The sequence below is a fragment of the Thunnus thynnus genome, chromosome 14 (genome assembly GCF_963924715.1).
Source record: "Thunnus thynnus chromosome 14, fThuThy2.1, whole genome shotgun sequence".
NCBI lineage: Eukaryota > Metazoa > Chordata > Actinopteri > Scombriformes > Scombridae > Thunnus > Thunnus thynnus.
This window is the reverse complement of record NC_089530.1, coordinates 3677903-3698334: the sequence shown is the minus strand read 5'-3', so window position 1 is coordinate 3698334 and position 20432 is coordinate 3677903. Positions and strand designations below refer to the sequence as shown.

General features: G+C 39.9%; 1 protein-coding gene across 1 annotated transcript; it reads right to left on the bottom strand.

The window, feature by feature from the left end:
* Positions 1–2475: 2475 nt before the first annotated feature.
* On the bottom strand, positions 2476–4046 carry LOC137196622 (parkin coregulated gene protein-like). The gene has a single exon (XM_067609357.1). The coding sequence runs from the start codon at positions 3223–3225 to the stop codon at positions 2539–2541; it is 687 nt and encodes a 228-aa protein (XP_067465458.1). The 5' UTR covers positions 3226–4046; the 3' UTR covers positions 2476–2538.
* Between the last annotated feature and the right edge of the window lie 16386 nt (positions 4047–20432).

Genomic DNA, 20432 nt, shown 5'->3' with positions numbered 1-20432 from the left:
GTTGAAACGGTTATGGAGTTTATCAGTGATTATCTTGTTTAAGATTTAAGGGTTAAAGAACAGCAATGTCCAGTCTTGTGATGTCAGAAAACCTCAAAAATCAGATGGCTGCAGGACAAGGATCAAGCAGGATGTGTCCTGAGCATTTATAAACCTACTGCAACAAAGAAGCAACCTTCAGAGAGTAAGTAATGTGTCAAGAAAAAGTGTTTTGAGCTATGTTCCTACCTCCATGCGCACTTTGATCATTTGAGCATGTGCACATTACGCATATATCGAAATGTGTTTTTGTTCTGTTTTATTCTGTTTGCAAACATTTTATTAGTAAAGAGAAATTGTTGGAGGTGGCATGGCAGGCCGATTTCCATATTAATAAAAAAACATAAAAACTGTCCATATTCTTTTCTTGGTGTGTTTTGAATTGTTTTGTTTTTCTGTGTAATAGAGACTTTATGAATACAGATTTGATTTATTTATTTATTTTGTTTTTTACCAAAGGCCTTGGGCTACAAATGTGAAAATAGTAATCATCTGCACATAGTTGTTTTTTGTGAAAAATTGATTCCTTCTTGGTCTTATAACTTATTATGTTTGTCATGTGATATCACTGCAGCATATGTATTTAAATAGACCATGTTGTGCTGAAAAAAAAAAAACTTGCTTGTAACTTACAGTACTGAATTTATACAACTGTTTAGATATTAAGAGTCAAGGCGCCTTTTTCAGCTGAACTTTTGTCATCCTGTTTCTATTTACCTCCTGTTGCTTGCGTTGAAAGCGCTGTAGGACACAGTGGCATGGACGAGGAAAGACTGATCATTTAGTTGAAATGAGGAGCTGGAGTAGCCTTCAAGCTAAATGACCATCTCTAATAACAACCTACTTGCTGTTGACTATATTGTATGTGTAGAGGGGTTAGTCTCGCCTTCACCTCACTTTTACCTGCCTAGCCCCGCGTAGTCACTTTTACCTGGCTGGTCACAGCCACTTATGTCACTTCCCCTTTTTTTTAGTATGTTACTTTCCATATAAAGGAAATGCCATCAGCGCAATCAGGTCCCATTCAATTACCATCCGGGCACATTATAAATACTCATTGAATACACACACACAGAGAAGTGTTTTCCCGTCGCGTGCGGTAGAGTGCTATAGTCCCCGGTGATCAGCTGGCAGACAGGGAGTTCGGTCTTTCTGTTCGAGGTGCAGACAACCCCAGCTTTTGAACACCCAGATCCGTGGGAGACAGATTTCACTTGTAGAGGGGTCCAGTGCGGAGGAGCAGTTGAGCTGCGCCATAATTGGCTGGTGTTATTATGGTAGAGGATAGTTTGCTACTGTTTTGCCTATAGTTTTTTTTTGTTTTTTTATTATCTTTTCTCTTTTCTTGGTTTCTTTTGTTTAGTTATATTTAGTGTTGTTTTGGCCTCTTTCGGTTTAGTAAATTTTGACTGATTGTAGGATTGGTCACCTTGTGTTATCTGACGAACCCACTGCACCTGAAGGACCTCGTCAGGTGTATTAATGCTGTCTCTGTGCCCCTTTATTTAGCTTCAGATACCCAGGCTGTACTGTGTGGGGGCTCACGCCGTATGGGTTGTTGTGCACCTGCATGCAGATAAGTATTACACGGCACCTAGGGGTGTTAGTTTGGTGTGTGTGTGCGTGTGTGTTTGCAGTGGTGGCGGTGCTGTGAAGGCACATGGTGATATAATCGTGGGAAAAAGCGGTTATCCTGTACCAGTCAGCCTGGCTTGTTAATCATATGGTTTTTTTTTTTGTTTTCCTTTAGAGTGAGGAGTATTTTGAATATATATTTTTTTATTATATGCACAGACACAGCATGATTGTGCAGGTGTGTGAGGCATTTTAACTCTTAAATACCTACTTGGCAGATATTAACTTTATTATAGTAATAAATTGATCTCTGGTTGTATTACAACGCCACTGTCATTTTTATAAATTGATCTTTTTAAATAAATTTTGATACAATTGGACTCAAAGCCACGTCTCTGTTTAATCCTTTACACTTATCTGTGTGTTGACCTGTATAGAGTAGGTGGTCTTGGGGGCAGCCCGGGTTAAGGTGGGATTAGCCTTACCCTCCAGTTAGGCAGGTCACATTTGTCATTTCCAGTAAAAAACATCCAAATATCATAATATAAAACATGTTTTTTTCTGTTTATAAGTACAAACATAGGATAGCAAGTACTCATCCATCTTTTAATTGAGTGGTTACGTCTCCAGTGTGATCTTGAGTGCACAGCTGATAGGTACATGGTTTGTTTACATGACATAACAGAAGTGCATATTTTACGGCTTCAGTATGGACAGAGAGCATCTAATGCAATGCGATAGTCAGACTCACTTCCTGTTAGGACACAGTAGAACATGATCTATGGATTTCTTTGTACACTGAAATAGCAACATTGTGACATGCAAAAACATTCTGTATTTAATAATTAAGTTCTCAGTTCCTAAATGCAACATTTAATCATTTATTCAATATGTGCTCAAGTCTGTGCTTCATCAGTCTGACTCTCAGCTGGTCATGCAGGACTGATAGGTGGGCACCATGTATTTGATGTTTATGAAGGCGTCCTTCCCTCCATGGCGCTCAAACAGCTCCAGAGTCTCCTGGATGAGGTCACCAATGTTCTCTCTCTTCCGCTGGCTGTATTCAATGCCATCTATAGAGTTTATATTCACGTTTTTGAATATGTTGAAAATGGGGAGGATCTGTCTGTAGTATGGCACCAGAGCCTCTCCCACCTTGTCTCCAGACGTCACCAGATGCTGCAGGACTTTCGGGGTGGTGGTCATCACCTGAGGGTTCCTCGTGTTCAGGGCAGTCCTGATGGGGATGATAAGCTGGGGGATGACGGGCAGGATCTTGGGCCCTCCGTGTTCCAGCATGTCATGGACTCCCTGGCGGGCGAAGAACTCATACAGATGTATGGTCTCACATAAGCCATCGAAGAACAGAGGCAGGTAGTGGTGGTAGTCCAGTTTCTCAATCTCCATCCTCCATACAATGCGGTTGCCTCCAGGTTTATGCTGCAGTGCCATCGGGAACTCTCCACGCTCATAGAACAAGCGAAAGGTTGTTGGTTTGGAAGGGCGCTCCTGAAAAGCTCCTGCATCCGGGGGACCCTCTACCATGGTGTTCTTGATGGTGGCCTTCAAGGTGAAGCCTTGGGCTTTAAGCTCCTTCTTCTTCCTCGACATATCTGCAGGTCTTCTCTTGTTACATAATGTAGTGAATCCAAACCAAAAACTAAGAGCAATGTTGTTAATTAATACTTGTTATGACTCTGATGATGTGATGATGATGCCTGTTGTTTTTTGTAACAGTTGCTATCACAGGTGTGAAGGTGTTTTTGTTTTCCTTTGAAGCCAGACATTAAAAGTCTATGTGGGGACGTCAAAACATGCATGAACATTCTAAAGGCTTTATTTGAATCTTGTTCCTGCCCTGCTCCCTTGGTTACTGTTGCTTTGCTGGTTAAGTTTTTTTCTGTATCTAAAGAACAAGACTGCATAGACAATCATAATACTGTTTGCATTGTACATACAGGTGTTCATTGTGTCCATCCCATTTATGAATTAGGGTAAAATATTAGAAACACCTCTGAGTAGAACCCAATACAGTTCAACAGCACCACATACTGCAGCCTCCAAAATGACCTAAAAAAATCATCATCTCTCTAAAAAGGATTAAATAAAAACCGAACATTATAACCTTTATGTACAGTATGTGGGATTTACTGCAGAGCTATTGTATTATTCTAGATTAGTTTTATCTAGGTGTACCTTATAAAGTGGCAATATAGAAAAAGTATTCAAAGTCCAGATGAAACAGCATTCCGAGAATATCTAACTTCTGTGTCATGACGTATTTTCCGAGTGAAACAGGATAGACAGGCGGGACATAACACTGGGAGGAGTTTGATTTGAATGTTGAAAAGTGGGCGTGTCATAATCAGTCTTAGCTCTGTGCTGCTAAAAAGATTGTTTGATATGTGGATGTCATGATTGGTTGAAATTGGTTGGTTCAAGCCTATGTAAGCACACCTCATATTTTGTTTTGCAGGAAGAAAACATGACTGGATTCTGACATAAGAATACAAAGAAATGGATTTTTTTTTTTGGCATATATTAAATAGGTGCACAATATGACTGGGGATGTGGATGAAATTCAACTTGGTTGCTAAGAGTTGCATGTTGGGCAATTTGTGTAATTAGCACATTAGCTCATTATCCGGAAAAATAAAGGAAAAAAATCAAAAATCGCCACAGACTTCCCAGAGTAAGTTTATTTTAATGGTAAAGTACTTCACAGTTGCATATAAAATATTAGAAAACATTACTAGCCTCATTATCATGCACGTATCACCATAACCATGAATAAGATTAATAACTTTGTTTTCGTCTTCATGTATTGTGAATGGGTTGCAGCGGATCTCACCTCCTTCACACTTGAAATAGTCAGTGCAACTGAGACTTGCTCATGGTAGTTTTTTTGGCAGCAGGCCTTCAATGTGTTGCAACTGCAGCTGCAGCTGGTGACATCAAAGCAAATTAACTGGAGCCACTGCCTGGGTGGAAACAGCGGGCATGACAGCCCCTCCTTTAGCAACCTCCCACCCAAATTTAGTGATGTCTCTGGCCTCTGCAAGTGGCTCCCTCTGATCTGCAGCCCTCCACAACATTGCCAGGATATGAGTACGCAGTATGTGTAGCATCACATTGACATCAGTTTGATGAAGCTTTTTAAGTTCAGGTGGCCTTTTACTCCATGTGTAGATCTGGTAGCGAGCGTTATTGGCCTTCCTCTGCCCATACAGTACGAGGAAGAACTCAGTCATGGTATCTTTTAGGTCACTGTCAGTGGCATCAGATTCCCTAAACACTGTACTGAGACCAGGCATGGTACTTCCTTGGAGTACTTTCAGCACAGATGCCTTTCCCTTTCCACAGGGTTAGGAGACATTGTCACATCCTGACAGCACATGCATCCTCAGACCATGGCCACATAAACAGGATGATGACTGTCAAACTGGATTTTACATTTCACATCCCTCATTTAATCCCTGCACTTGTCACTTTCATATATTTCATCAAACTGGACTTGAGATTGTGCATTGCATTCAACCTCCACTGTTACATAATTTAATTATTTATGCACATGTCACATTTAATCTTTGCTCATGTCATCTTCATATATTTCATACACTTAAGTTCTTTATCCATAGTAAGTCCATATTTCCTATGTACTTGACAATAGTTCATTCCTTTCCTCTGTTTAAAGCTGAATTTAAACTTTAACTGGGCGGAAGGATGAGGAGAAGACCAGGCTTAAGGCTCGTGTGAAGGAGCTGAAAGATGTACAACAGAATCACACATCACACAGTGTTGGAAAGTATCTACAGACGTGGCCAAAAATATTGGTACCCTTCCACCTTTTTTAAACTGCAACTGCAAGTTTCAGCTCTTTCCACAGATGTTCAATGGGATTTAGATCAGGACTCATAGCAGGCCACTTCAGAACGGTCCAGCGTTTTCTCCTCATCCACTCTTGGGTACTTTTTGATGTATGTTTGGGGTCATTATCCTGCTGGAAGACACAGCTTTCTGATGCTGGGCTGTATGTTTTGCTCCAAAATGCTTTGATAGTCTTCTGATTTCATTGTGCCCTGCACAGATTCAAGGCACCCAATGCCTGAGGCAGCAAAGCAACCCGAAAACATCACTGAGCCTCCTCCATTTTTCATGGTAGGCATGGTAAACATAGGGTTGGTGTGATTTAACAAAAAGCTCTAATGTTGTTCCATCTGTCCAAAGCACATTCTCCCAGAGGGACTGTGGCTTGTCAACATGCATTTTGGCAAAGTCCAGTCTGACTTGAAGGATAGTGGAGGATAGTGCGACTTGAGACTATTGTACCTTGAACTTGAAGATCAGCTTGGATCTGTATTGAAGTTTTCCTTGGTTCTTTCTCGACCATTAGAGCATCCTTTCTGTTCAATATCCCAATTTTCTTCTTGCGACCACATCCAGAGATGTTGGCTACAGTTCCATGGGCCTTACACTTCTTAATAATATTGGCAACAGTGGTCACAGGAACATTGAGCTCTTTGGAGATGGTTGACAGGATATTTTTAAGGACACATTTGGCAGACCTGGTTTTAGTGTGGCTTTAAAATGCTGGCTGAGTCAATATCATCTATTAGATTTAAGCACACTGAGAGCTTGTTCTGGTTTAACCTGTCTGTCACTGATCTATCTAGTTAATGTATTTTCTTACATATAAGTTCAATTTTGCATTTATTATTGTAGATTTTTAATGCACTGCCCGTGTGTGACGCATGTTACAACCTCTGTTCTGAAAATGGCTATAGCGTTAGCTAGAAATGTAGCTAGAAACTAGCATTACTCACACTGAAAGATAGCCAGAGACAGTAGTTCATTCAATGCTGTCCATATATAAATTTGTTTTACATTTGTTACATTTGATGTTACCTATCTTAGATAAGCTAACATTATTAACTCAAACCTACATTAGCTAACATTAACGCTACTGTGCTGTAATGTCATGCTTAGTTTGCTTGCCACAGCTATTTCAGAATTAAAAACAGCAAAGACACAATGAACTACCAGATACTTTTTATGGTTGACCTATAAAAAATAACATTTTAGCTGCATAATTGACTTAACAGGACAGTTAAAATTAGAAAAAGAACATTAAACAGACAAACCCTGTTAGCAGCAGGTAGAGTTAGTATCAGCAGCTACTAACAACCTGAATGTATCTTATATTATATCAGAGTAACTTCAAGAGCAAATTACAAATTGTGCATTTGTCTTTCACCTGCCTAAACACAGATTACCAAGGAACAAGATTTCACTCAGGCTACACACTAACCTTCCACTACTGCTGCGTTTATATAGTTTATATCGTTTACACCACAATAATCAAACTTTGAACCAATTTGATTTTTGAAAATATGATTTTCAGCTAATTTGAAAAGATGATGACAATGTAGCTGCAAAACCCAAACCAGCCTAAACAGACTCTTTTGTGGCTACGATTAAATAAATATTTTAGAGCTGGTTAATACAACAGTTATCATCATAGGAAGGCTATAACTCAATGGTATGATGACCTAATGACAATACAAGCTGAATATGAACATGGTTGTTGAAACTGTAGAAGTCGTTACATCCCCCGTTAAATATTGTACTTAATTTGCAGTGAGAGGTTGTTTCTTTGAAATTTTCCTGGAGTAGGCAAAATTATAGACTACAGTGCCAACACACACACACACACACACACACAGACCTAGCAGGCCACAGGCCCATTCTGCCTTTTACACACACCTGCGCACACATGCCTCCTGGTAACTTTCTAGGTAACGTTATGTTATTTCTGTGGCACATTAACTCACTTTTTTTCCATCGTGCCACTGCTCCTCTCATTACGGTTACGGGTTTGGCTGCAATAATAATTATGAATACACACAATGAAAAAGTCACGTTTTACAATCTGTGACATACGGACAATATATCCTAATGTTACTTTGCCACCTTGAATGCCAGGTGAACAAGCAAGCTAGCTTGCAAATTACATAACGTTAGGCTAACGTCATTAACTAACGTTATTAACGTTAAATATTTTACCAAAGTTGAAGGGTCTACGTTAACAGAATTCACAATTTCAACTTTCCACATCCACTCCAGTCCGTTTACGTTTACAAAGGAGTTAAAAGTAACGTCCTCACTTGAGGAAATATTCAGCTGGAGTGAGAAGGGGGATCGAGAGGGTTAAAATCAGTGACATGTTGTTATCGATTTGCAGTCTCTTGTAATGTCATTACGTATTTGTCAAGTATGACCATATCATGGATGTATGGACCATATCCTCGCTGATATTTGAGTGATTCAAAATAATTGAATTGCAATTATTTATCATCATCACGGTAAATTATTGCGTTTGTGTTGGTTGCACAAACTCCAACCTGTCAGGACATCGGGCCCATGTATTTCCTAACAGGAAAAGGAACTGTCTTCCGTGCTTGGGTGCGTTTTGTGCAGGTGAAGAGACGGGCTCTCACTTCGGCATCTGTTAAGAAAAACATATATAAACATATAAAACATATATATCATATGTGGCGCTCATTTTAGACTGGAGGATTATCATCCCAGCGATATGATGGAGTTCAGGATGGGATGCTGATGCCAGGAACGGGTGAGACTCAATGCTGGTGTGGTTCCTTCAGTGCACACAGTGGCTTTATCAGGTCCGCCATCAGCATCAGCTTCTGGTTCTGCCGTGTGTGGGCCTAATGGTCACGGATCTGTCAGAGATTCAGCTCGATGAAAATGTGAACTGTGCACCGTAAGTATTGTTTTCTAATGTTTGCTAACTTCCAAATTAGTCAAAATAATGATTTAAATAATGAGACACAACGTGTGATGCGTGTTAATTGTTGTAAGGCAACTTAGCTGGCTTGTAAACCCCGCCCAGCTAATAAGGCATAATGGTTAACGTTAGCTAGCATTAGCAATGCATTTTGTTAATATACTGTACTGTTTACATATGAAGGTATAATTGGTAATCTCAGTTTGCTAACATTAGAACCCTGAAGCCTAGTTACAGCTTGGTGACTCTGTTTGCACATCTAATAAATTCGTAATTTATTTTCATGTGGTGTAATGTTGGTGTGTTATAAGGATTCGGGAGATACTACAGATGCACCTACAGCCAGTGCTGCAGTGCATGTAAACCCAGAGGAAGAGGCCTTCTCTCCACTGGCTCCTCAACCATCTGTGCTTCACTTTGGTTCACAGTGTAACCTCAAGCCTTTACATTGTTTATCAGGTAGTGTAAATTACTCTTATATCTAGAATTAGCTGTACATGCCACACATGCATTTACATAATGTAGGAGGGCAAAATATTAGAAAAACCTCTCAGTATGATGCAGGATGGTACAACTCCGGTTTGAGAAACAAGCATTAACTCCACCGGTCAGTCTTGTACACAGCGATTATGAATCTTTCTCTGTTTTCATGGATGAAGCTGGTGATATGTAATGGATCCCAGAGGAGGAAATGAGTGAGTCATCTGACGAGGAACTGTCAAAAGAGCCACTTCAGGAATGTCACCCTGACCTCAAGTAAGACTTCTTCTTTTAATTTAGATTGGATAGATTATGTGTCACTAAATTGTCTCATAGTCAGAAATAATAACTTTTTCTTGTTTCAGTGCTGCTGACAAGTTCATTGTGTGCCAAAGCCAGCTGATGTCCTTGTTTAACATTTGTTATGCCTGTTGCGCATAAACCCAGGGAAACATAGAGCAGCAGGAGGGAACTTATGTAAAAATAAAGCAAGTTAGAGAATATTTGTGAATTCTGATAGAAAAAGGAAGTTCATAATCTGTATGTTTTTATTGATTTTTTTGTTTTGTTTTGTTTTGATCTATTTATATACTTCATTATTTTTATGGTAATGGTAATTGTTTGCCTTTCATGTACATCTCTTGGGTCTGTGCAACATGTGGGCATGAGCGTTATTGGCAGAACCAATGCTGCACCGAAACATGCCTGCCTGCAACCTCTTATTGTTTGGTGCCATCCACTTTTCAGGTTGCATGGCTACCCAGACCATAAGAATGCTGAAGCTGTTTGGGCTTCAGTGCATCAGTGCCAGCACCTTCTTCTGCCATCAACAACTGTACACAATTCCTACCATCGTACAGGCATGGCAGAATGAACAGGCAGGGCTCGTCAGAGGTCTGAATGAGATGGGGGTGGGCTGATCCTCACTGGTGACTGCAGGTAGTACACGTCAGCTTGCATCGTTGATATAGAAAACAAGTCAAAACAGTATGATATAATATAGTTTAATGTATCACTTTTTGTTCTTTAATGTCTGACCACAGATGTAAATTAGCTATATAGCCAACTCTGGCCCAACATTTGTGTTGTGTATGGCCCCTGTTAAATAAACTAATTAAACTGTTTTTGACATTGATATGTCAGACTGAGATAGATAGATGGATAGATAGATTGAGCAATATTTCATGATCTTTTCAGCTCCTTTAATCACAGTCACAGAGCAGTGAGGTCACATGATAAAGAGGCAGAACCTGATTGGTCCTCCATTGGCATTGGCATAGCATTGATTGGTGCTTTGCAGATGGAACCTTACAGGACTGAGTAATTGATTTTTGAAATAGAACCTTTTCTTTTCTCAAATGCAGCAACATGGTGGACTTCATGGTGAAGATGATGTGGGAGGTCAACCACAGTGGTCATCCGTACACTTACTGCATTCAAAGCTTATGCCACGTTCACATCATTTTGTTCTGACTGTGATTACGATCTGTCCAGACACAAAAACTGTTTACGTCAGCCTCTTTGTAATTCTGAAATAACCCCTGGTGAAATGTACAGAAGTGGTGGAAAATCTGTGGCAAAATGGCTGCCAAGCCACTGTGTCTGGAAGTTACATCTAAATAAGAAACCGTATTAATTCATAACTAATGTTAACAAACTTTATTTTTTATGTGTTAAAATGTGGTTCCTTACAAGCCACTCCAAATGTGTGTCACATCAAAAGCAGCAAATTTAGGCTATTTTACAGGTGTGACTACAAGGCTCATAGTCAGGGAAACCATCAAAGAACAACAGGCTTGTTCAAGATGAGCCAGGCCTGCACAGAATCGATCACCGGCAATCACTGCACAATGCATGTCAGTTAGATTTTTGTCCGACTTGATCCCGACTTGCTTTGATGTCATGCACACTTGGGAAACAAAACCTCACAAGATTAAGGCAACCACAGTTTTTAGAGTGGTATTTCCAAGTCATGTTAATAGTTGATACCATATCGTTCAGAACATCATTAAAACTGTGATTGATTCAATATAAGCTTGAGTAGATTGATCTGAAAACATTTGATTCAATCAGGATCAGATCTAACAAGATGTGACTACTTCTTTGACTTCCTGTATATTCTTTGAAGGCTGCTCGAAACTGTCCGACTTGTCTGCAGCTTTTTGTCACCGCCCCCTGCTGCTGCCGCCTGATCTCGTCCACTGAGGCGCAGTTCATCTCAAACAAGTCTAACATGTGAAAACTCAAGTCACAATAACAGGAGGTTCTTCCCACTCTGTAAATATTGTGTGAATGCAGGATTAACCAGCAATGCTCGTGTTGAAGGAAGCAAAGGTGCCAACGATCAAAATGACAAGTGGGGAAATGAGAGATGCTGAATGCTTAGTGATAACCTTGTTGAAAATAAAAGTGAGAGTTTGTATTTAGCAGGTTTGAGATGGAAGTAACAAGATGTTACTGTCACGTGTGAGAGTGGGGCAGCCAGGTAGATGACCTAAATACAGACTCGGCAGACAGACTGGTTGAATGAGGCAAAACAAAATCAAGCAAAACAAAGTCCAAAAGGGGAAGGGAACAGGCAGGCAGGTCAAAGCCTCAGGATCAGGTTGGCAAAAACAAAAGAGTCCATGGAAGTAACTATGAACTGGCAGAGAACAACCAGTATAAGTAGAGAGGCACTAATGAGGGAATGGACAGCAGGTGCAGACACAGGAGTGTAGATGGGAAGAAGAAGGAGGGTCCATGGGCATCTGGTGGACAACTTGAGAATAGCAGGTCTGGGGTCTTGGAAGAGAGAACATGGCCAGGGAGAAGAGATGCAGAGAACTGGGGATGAGAGTGTCCCTGCAGAGAGGGACTGAGCAGCAGACCATGACAGTTGACTTACAAGCTTGTTTGATAAAAATAGCCACATAACTACACACAATGAATTAAGCTGCTTCTTTTGTCAACAACACATTTAAATTGACAAGCTTGGGGTGTCTGTGACAGCTGGATTCCTGGTAAATCCCAGGCCTGGTATCTATTTTTAAAGCACTACCTAAAAAGCAATGGCGTGTCATTATCACCATGTCTAAGTCGCCTCACTTAGCTCCACTGCAGAAAGTACATACAGATGATCGCATGCATGCATTTCCCTGTTTGCTTTCACTCTCTCTCTCTCTCACACACACACACACACCCACACACTTCTTATTGGTGCCATTATGAAGGCAGGTGCCATCATCCATTACATACTGCCTCCGGCTTTCACAGACAGCATCGGGTTAGGCAGGGTGGGCTCCTTCTTCTCATTAACCCACCTCGACAGTTAGGGTGGTAATCCCAGCCATATCAATCAATCCTAAATGGTGGAAGCCTGCAGAAAATGCTGTGTTAACGTATTAACGATTCCCCAGGGAGAGGAGGAGGGTACTATAAAATGCAAGTAGGTGATGACGTTTCCTCCTTTACATCTTCCTGTTTTGACATGGAGGTTATCAAAAGGCCTCAGATAGTGAGTTTTTAGATGCTTTACAGTCTGTGACATTTGTATTGTCATATTTAGTAACAAGGTGTCTTTGTTCATTGTTTCTGTTGACGCAATTCATGAGGAATGGGGTGTTTTTTTTTCTACTTTTAATTATCATCTAGGTTTTGAATAGGGTATCTAGTTCTTGAAAGGCAGAAAAGCACTGAATTCAGCTTAAAAAAAGCTTCAGTATTAAAAAGTCTTGACAGAAATATTAGTTATAACTTTTTTGTAAGTGTTTGTGGGCTGTCTGGAGACATTCTACATCCATAAACTAGTGAGACTGGTGCAACCAAGCTACAATAGCTAATAAGCTAATCAATTTTAGTTTCAGTTTCAGCAAAAGGTTAAAAGGACTTAAATTATTAATTGTGTAATTGGTTAATCCATTCATTGATTTTTTGCCACTTAACTGCGGGTCACATTAATTGACTTAACTATATTACTTGGAATTATTGATCTATACAGCACAAGTAAGTAATAATAAGTAAATGTGTAATATAAATGCCATTGAATTAATGTACTTCATAATTGCAGGCCTTTGTGTCCCTGCTGGTTTCTTAATTCATAATTAAAAGAGCTACAGTCAAACCTTAAACAATGAAAAACAATGTAGAAAACACGATGGAAATATGACATTTCTGTTTGTTTCATATACTAATTTGAGGAGTGTTGCAGTTTCCTTATCACTCAACACTGATCTGATGTTTTCACCTCCTCAGTTGAGTGGAAGCTTCACGCTTCATGTACGTCATGATTTATTCACTAAGTCGGTTTCCATTGCACTTCGAGGCATTTTGATTTTATCACTGTATCAGCCTAGCATAGAAAACTCTTCCTGCAATATTTTGAGATTTTTTTTTCTGCTCTGTATGACTGGTGTGTGTTGCAGTTTGGACCTCTGCCCTGGTTAAAATTGGGTGGAGCTATGCTGGAAGTAGATGTATGAATAACTTGCTTGCCTTGATAGTTGAAACACAACTAAAAGAAAGTGAAAGAAATCTCAATAGGCCTTTTTCACAGCCGATACTTTGACTTGTCATTAAAAAAAAAAAACACAGGTGTTACTAATAACATTAAGGGTGTTTTCAAACCTGCATTGTTTAGTCCGATTGAGTCAGACACTCTTTTAATTTCCCCCTTTGTGTGATTTTTTTGGGCAGGTCTGAACACAGCAGTCATACTCAGGTGTGGACAAAAACAACTGTGCTCTGCAAGTTTGAGCTAAACAGCTCCTGTAACCAGGTGTGCTTTGCTTACTGGGCTGCAGATGAACGAAATCATCAGTTGCTAGCAGCTAGATAGTGAATTGAGGTCCAAACTGGACTAGCGCAACAAAATATGTATTATTTTTGATATTTGGCAGATAGGAGCTTTTTCAGGAGCTTCTTCTTGTGTTTACTGAACAAAGGGGAAAATGCTACCAACTCATCAACTGATTCAGACCAAAGCAGACCTACTACTGGTTTGAAATTGCCCTAACAATACCACTGTTCTATTCCAAGTGTTCCAGTAAATCATGACAGTGTGACAGTGAGCCATCATGCACAATAGTGGGACCCTGAAACTGAGGCAACTGGAATGGAATTCAGCCATCATTCATTTTATAATGTATTACACCTATTCTATACTGTGACATGTCAAAATGTCCTCTGTTAAAAAAGCCTATCAAGCTTAGTCAATACATCCACACAGTCCTCAGGAAGGTCAGGGTGGGTAGTGCCTTTAACCACCACAGGAAGCCTTTTTCTGCCATTAATTCTTATGAGTCCTACATTTTCACCATGACAACCCATCACAGTAAGTATGATGCCTTTAGTCCACTTTGCCCACTGTCACCTGATACCCACAGACAGAAATAGAATCCACTTACAGTATTTTAACTCTATAGCAGTTAATTAGGCTGTAAATGAAACCACAGAATACATTGATGTTCAGAAATGAGCGCCCATATATTGCAGAAAGGCTGGAAGGAATGTAAACTATAGACAGAGTGAAGAAATGACCATGAACATTAGAGTGGTTGGGTCAATAAAGATAGAAAGTGTCATGGTAACAGACAACTTATTATTTTGAAAAGTAATGATTGAATGAATGATAATGTCTTGTTTTTGCTTCCTTCTTCAACATCTTCTTACCAAGACTTTTGTTTGCCTGCCAACTTGGTGAGGTCAAGTACATAAACACCATGTTTTCCAGAGCTGTTCAGTATATCTGAGGCTTAAGTCTTCATCAAACACCCATGTTGTGTCTGGAAATAAAAGCAGTGTTGCCAGTGAAATGTTCTCATACATGTCTCAACCCAATCGGTCAAAGCAGATGGCCGCCCACCAAGAGCCGGGTTCTGCTTGAGGTTTCTACCCGTTAAAGGGGAGTTTTTCCTTACCGCTGTCACCAAGTGCTTGCTCATGGGGGAATTGTTGGGTCTCCGTAAATTAAAGAGTAGATTAAGAGAGACCTGCTCTATGTGAAAAGTGCCCTGAGATGACTTTTTGTTGTGATTTGGTGCTATATGGATAAAATTGAATGTAGCATAGAAAATGTATCTAACCATCCATTGAACAATAGCTGACGTGATGCATGTTCTTTCCCGAAACTCAATTACCACAACGCCAGAGATAATCCACGAACAAGCAGAGTGATCGATTTTCTATCAACAACACTGTGGTGTTTGTGCTGGTTAAGCCTAAAAACACACAGCAGCAGATTAAATTTACTGCTGTACATCTCAAATGTACGCTCTTGGAGTGCATTTTAGTTTTACCATCAAATTGTTTTCAACTGTGACCCTGGAAAATAACATCACTCATCAGCTCTCAAAGCCAATTTTGTTGTTGGCCTAACATACTCCATGAGTACCATAGAGCTCCCTTTGTTTTCCAAAAATTATTAAAAATATATCAGTGAGCCACACCGTTGCACTGGGTGATATGTTCCTTCATTACTATGAACACACACATTGTAGTTTATTCTGACTTAATCCCACACACTCCGTCCTGCTGCCAGAAATACTCACTAGAGCGCCAAATATGGATGAATCGGCTGCTCAACATAGTTCTCAACAAATGCACTATTTTCTCCTGTTTGAATATTGTTTGCTAAACACTATGGTGACCAGCTGTTTGAGGAAATTATTTTGTATGTTAAAGAAATTAAACATCATGTTTGTAACCTGTTTTTAAAGATTTAGGGGCAGCTTTTGCAGCCCTTAAACCTGTGCAAATGAGACAAAAAGAAACCTCAATGCACCCCAAACTGCACTGCAAGTGGTGCATCTTTACTATTTGCATGTGTGTAAATTAGATACAATATACATACATTTGGTGCAAAATTGGCCCCTTTCTGTGCAAATAAGCCTCATTGCAAAAACAGTCTAATTCACAAAGACCAGTGCTAATAACCACACACAGAGTGAAATTATTAGTGTCTTTAGAAAGTTGGTGGTAACTGAAGCGCACTCACTCCCTCTCTCACTCACTCTCTCGCTCACTCTCTTCAAATCTTCAAGTTTGTGAGGCTTCAATGATACTGAATTGATATTGAATGATATCAAGGACGAAATCCTCAGTCAGACATTGAGGGTGGATCAAGTATGGCGTGGAAGGCTCATCTCTGACTTTCAGCTACTTAAAAATAAAAATGTCCTGACAGCTCTGATGGAGCTCAGGATTCATACATAGGTTCTGTTTTATTACAAACAATTCCACCATATAAACCTGAATCTGTGTGTAACAGCTGACCTGTGTAGATGTGCAGCAGAACACAGAACCTTAATTACCATCAAATCCTGACCAATCCAGTGTTAATGCTGCTGTGCCACATGCATAAATGCGTACAGCCTCTTTCTCAGTTTGGAGACACACTTATCATTTCAGCTGCTGTGTGATGCTACAGCCAGCTGTGACACACAGCCAGCTGTGGACAACAAACAGAACATCAGTGCTGATGTTTCTGCGAAATTCACGGATACATTCAGTGACATCTGAGGAACATTATTGTAAGATTCAGACATTAACATATTTCAGACCTGCCTGAGGCACAATCATAGCTGTATACTGACATTTCAGTAGATTATGTTATAGATGTGAGACGTAAAGTGTGAGAAGTAAAAGAACCAAAATACATGAAAGTTGCTTTGTTATTGTGGAGCTCTATGTGTGTGTGCACCTCTGCTAATTAAAGACACGCAATTTGAGGCCTTTGTGCTCTCTGCAGTTTTTCATTATGGACCAATCTGTGCGCTGAAATGTGGAGAAAATGATGAAACACTGGAAACAGCTCCACTCACTCAATCAGAAGCAAAACAACAGCACACTGCGTTCAGCTGCAAAACATTTGACATATGAGAGAGTAAGGTGTTTCAGTGTAGCTGTCAGCCTCATGATGCATCCCATCATGCATCATTCTCAGAAGGAATCTCTGAGCTTCACACTAATTCCTCTCAGCCAATTCACCATCTGATGCATCCTCGTTTAGAAAGCAAACCTCTGGGATCTTTATTATTACATGTGTCTATACTTAGATTTGAAGGCTGTTCAGTATCACGCCAAAGGTGCAAGAACACACACATGAAAATAACAGAACACACTGATCGAGAGTGAGTGTATGAGACTCCACAGTAGATTTCCACATGAGGGATTGTTCATCTCCTCACCTGTGATTGGTGTGTATGTGGTGTGTAACAGCAACACACACACATACACACACACACACACACACACAAAATAAGGTAGGTTTGGCTTAAAAGGTTGTTCTTTGCCCTTGGTCACAATGTTCCCACAGATGAAAGCCTGTGACTAAAGAACCATCTTAGCAAAGTGTCAATCAGAGAAAAAGAGGGAGAAGGAGAGGAAAGAGAGAAGGAAAGGGGGAAACTAGACAGGCAAAGAGATGAAAGAGAACAAGAGTTAAAATGATTGAATGAGGTATGAAGGATGACAGGAAGGATGCTGGAAAATAAAGAAATGGGGGAGAGAAGATCTAAGGCACGATGGTGGGGACTTGCATGTGCTTGACACCACAGTTCCTTTGAAATGTTACTGAGCCTTTTCTCTTCTGTGTTGAGACAATTCATCTCAATTTGCTTGGATGACAATGGTGAAGCAAGAGCCACACAATCCTCTCTCTCTTTCTCATTTCGCTTATCTTGATCTGTTTTTTCCCCCAAACCATTCTATTATTTTCCCTGTTATGTGACCTCTTTTTTCTTTCAGTTTTTTTTTATGTACCACAATAAGTGCATGTGTACATTTTCAACCCATTAAACATTTTCATATAATTTTATCATTATCAGTTATAATATATCCTGGATATAGGGAATACAAATATTAATAATAAGGGAAAATTTTCTGGGTCCAATACTGTGCACTTTTTATGATTATAGCCAGTGTGGTAATGCATTTATGACTTTACCAACCAAAAATGAAACATAATCAAAAGGGTCATGGTCGTAACACCCTGACCAAATAAACATAATCCATGCAAAATGCATGCTACAAGTTTGCAGCTTGCATACAGAAAAATCTGTAAAGGTGTCTGAATGTGAAGTGAATTTTGAAGGTCAGCACTATTGAACGTAAAGTCAATGCAAAGAAGCTTACACTCTGAGCAGAACGAAGTGAGGCAAAGATGTGTCTGCGAGTTGAAAATGTTTCAACTTGGCAAAACAGTTGAGCTTATTATAACTGAAAAGAAAATGAGAGGGGTCTAAAGGGAAGAAAGGGAGAAAGATGAAATAGGGGGATAAGAGGAGGAAGAAAGAGTTGGAGTTCCTGGTGAGTTTTGAGATCAGTCAAACACTCATACACAGAAGACGTGATCCCACCAGACGTGGCTGCATCATGTTCTGGCTGCGATGCGGCTGCTGGAGCTTATCGTAACCACTCAAGTCAGTGCTTATGATCCCACCAGACGCCCCACAGCGCGTTTTAGAAGCATCCCATAAGCAGCTCTCCACTCCACTCTGCTAAACATATGCACCCAGTCTATTTTTGACAGAAGCCGTATCAAGCTGCACAGAGCATATTGCGCTGGACAGGAAGTCAGACACAGCGCATCCGGTCAATTTTCAAAATAAAACACCCCGTGCAGACTCCCAGTTGTATATCAACAATAAACACAATTAAAACAGACAAATAAAGAAACCATTTAACTACATAGCCTTCTTACCCACAGTAGAAGCACAAAAATCAAGCAAAATGATCAACAAAATCTGAGTAAGTCAACAAAATTGGTCAGTTTAGTTGTTCTGCTACTTCTCGTTTGGCTTTGACTAGACTGCCGTAATTACTGTAGTAGCAGAGCAACTGAATTTAAAAGGCAGCTGGCTTGACCACTGTCAAAACACTCGGCTTCTGAAACGCTCTCGGTGGGGTATGACACCATGTGGACGACAAAACCGCGTTGGAGCTGCCCGGTGGGATCCATGGGAGACACTCCTCTTACACAAGTTGGGGGCGCCACCTCCAACTTGTGTAAGAGGACTGCTACCTCCTAATTGCTAATCCTCAATGATTGTTACTATTGTAAATCTGTATGTTTTGGAGCATCAAATAATTTCAATCAATCAATCACCTACAGCTAGTGTCTGTACAGTTAGTACATTTGGCTGTTTGAGGGAAATAAACACAGACACTGCAGTGGTCAAATTCACGGAAATAATGCAAAGCCAAAATTCACTTCATGCTCAGTCTAAACACACCTCAGGAATCACCAGTAGCCAATGAGAAGGATGATTGTCATTGCTGCTGAAAGTGGCGGTGCACTCAGACTTGCTTAACTTTACCTAACTTAGGTCCCTGAAATAATGCAAGCAGCATGACCATCACTTGCTCATAATGCCACCTGTGAACAATGCTAAAAGATGCTACTGCTACAAAAGAACTAGTCACTAGGTGTCACAAGGACTTTGTGACAAAGAAAAGGCAAACATTTATTCAGCTTATTGGACATCTGCAACTGAATTCTTTCTTTACAAATAAATAAAGAGGTCGTTTCCGTGGCAATGAATGAACCAGGACTTGATTAGCTCCATGGGCTGAACGCTGCTTCGACAAACCTTGCCTCACCTTTCCAGCAGACAGCTCGACTTTAGCAACATCTGGATCTAGTGTCATGTTGAACTAATGTTATAGTAAACTGCTTCTATAATAATTCTCAGGAATTTTTATTCAACGAAATGCGATGATATTTAACCCTGGGTTTGGTAGTACCTGTTTTACTTGTGATATTAATTTTTTATATAATGGGCATTTTCTTTGATAATACTGTAGAAAATAGCTACCTCAGCAGACATTATAATGTACTATACATGCTAGCAGGAGTTAGAACAGTGCGTTTCCTGCCTGCCAGTAACACAAATGCTGGAAGTGTTGCCAAATCAAGTTGCAAAAATAGGGAAAACCAACTGCTTTAGATTTTTTTCACGCTGTTAACCGTTGTCACATTTCAAAACAATGGGAGTGTGTTGATTTTATCAGCATAGCCTCCTGTATCATGATCACAAATGAGCATACTATAATAATACTGAGCATTTACATGCTGAATATTATTTAGACACAATTGTTTTCATTTGAGTGTGACTATCTATTTGAGATGTTGTATATTTTGCATTATTTTCAATATACTATATTTTTTGGCCACTTGGGGGCAGCAGTATGTATTGTAAATACAACATCGACATGCTATGACCTTATAACATGGTTATGGCAAACAGTTGCCTATCTAGCAAACAACATTAGCATTTATTTGGAGGCATATATGACCGTGATTCACTTTCCTTTTAGCTCCGTTTTGGTCTCCACCAACTCCTTAGAAAAATATCAGGCTCTTTAGCTCCACTATATTCACCAGCTAGTTACTAACTGTCTGTCTCAGGTTTATCAGAGCTTTTTCACTAAAACTAGCTGCTTTCTTAGAGCAGTGAGACTGAGCCAAAACAGAAAAATTGCAAGCCGTAAACCAAAACAATGAGCTGAAAGATGTTAAAATGCTCTATAGAGCTGAGGGAAACTGAAGACTCGT

Coding starts and splice junctions, on each gene's coding strand:
- LOC137196622 (XM_067609357.1), bottom strand. CDS start 3,225: ATGTCGAGGAAGAAGAAGGAGCTTAAAGCCCAAGGCTTCACCTTGAAG.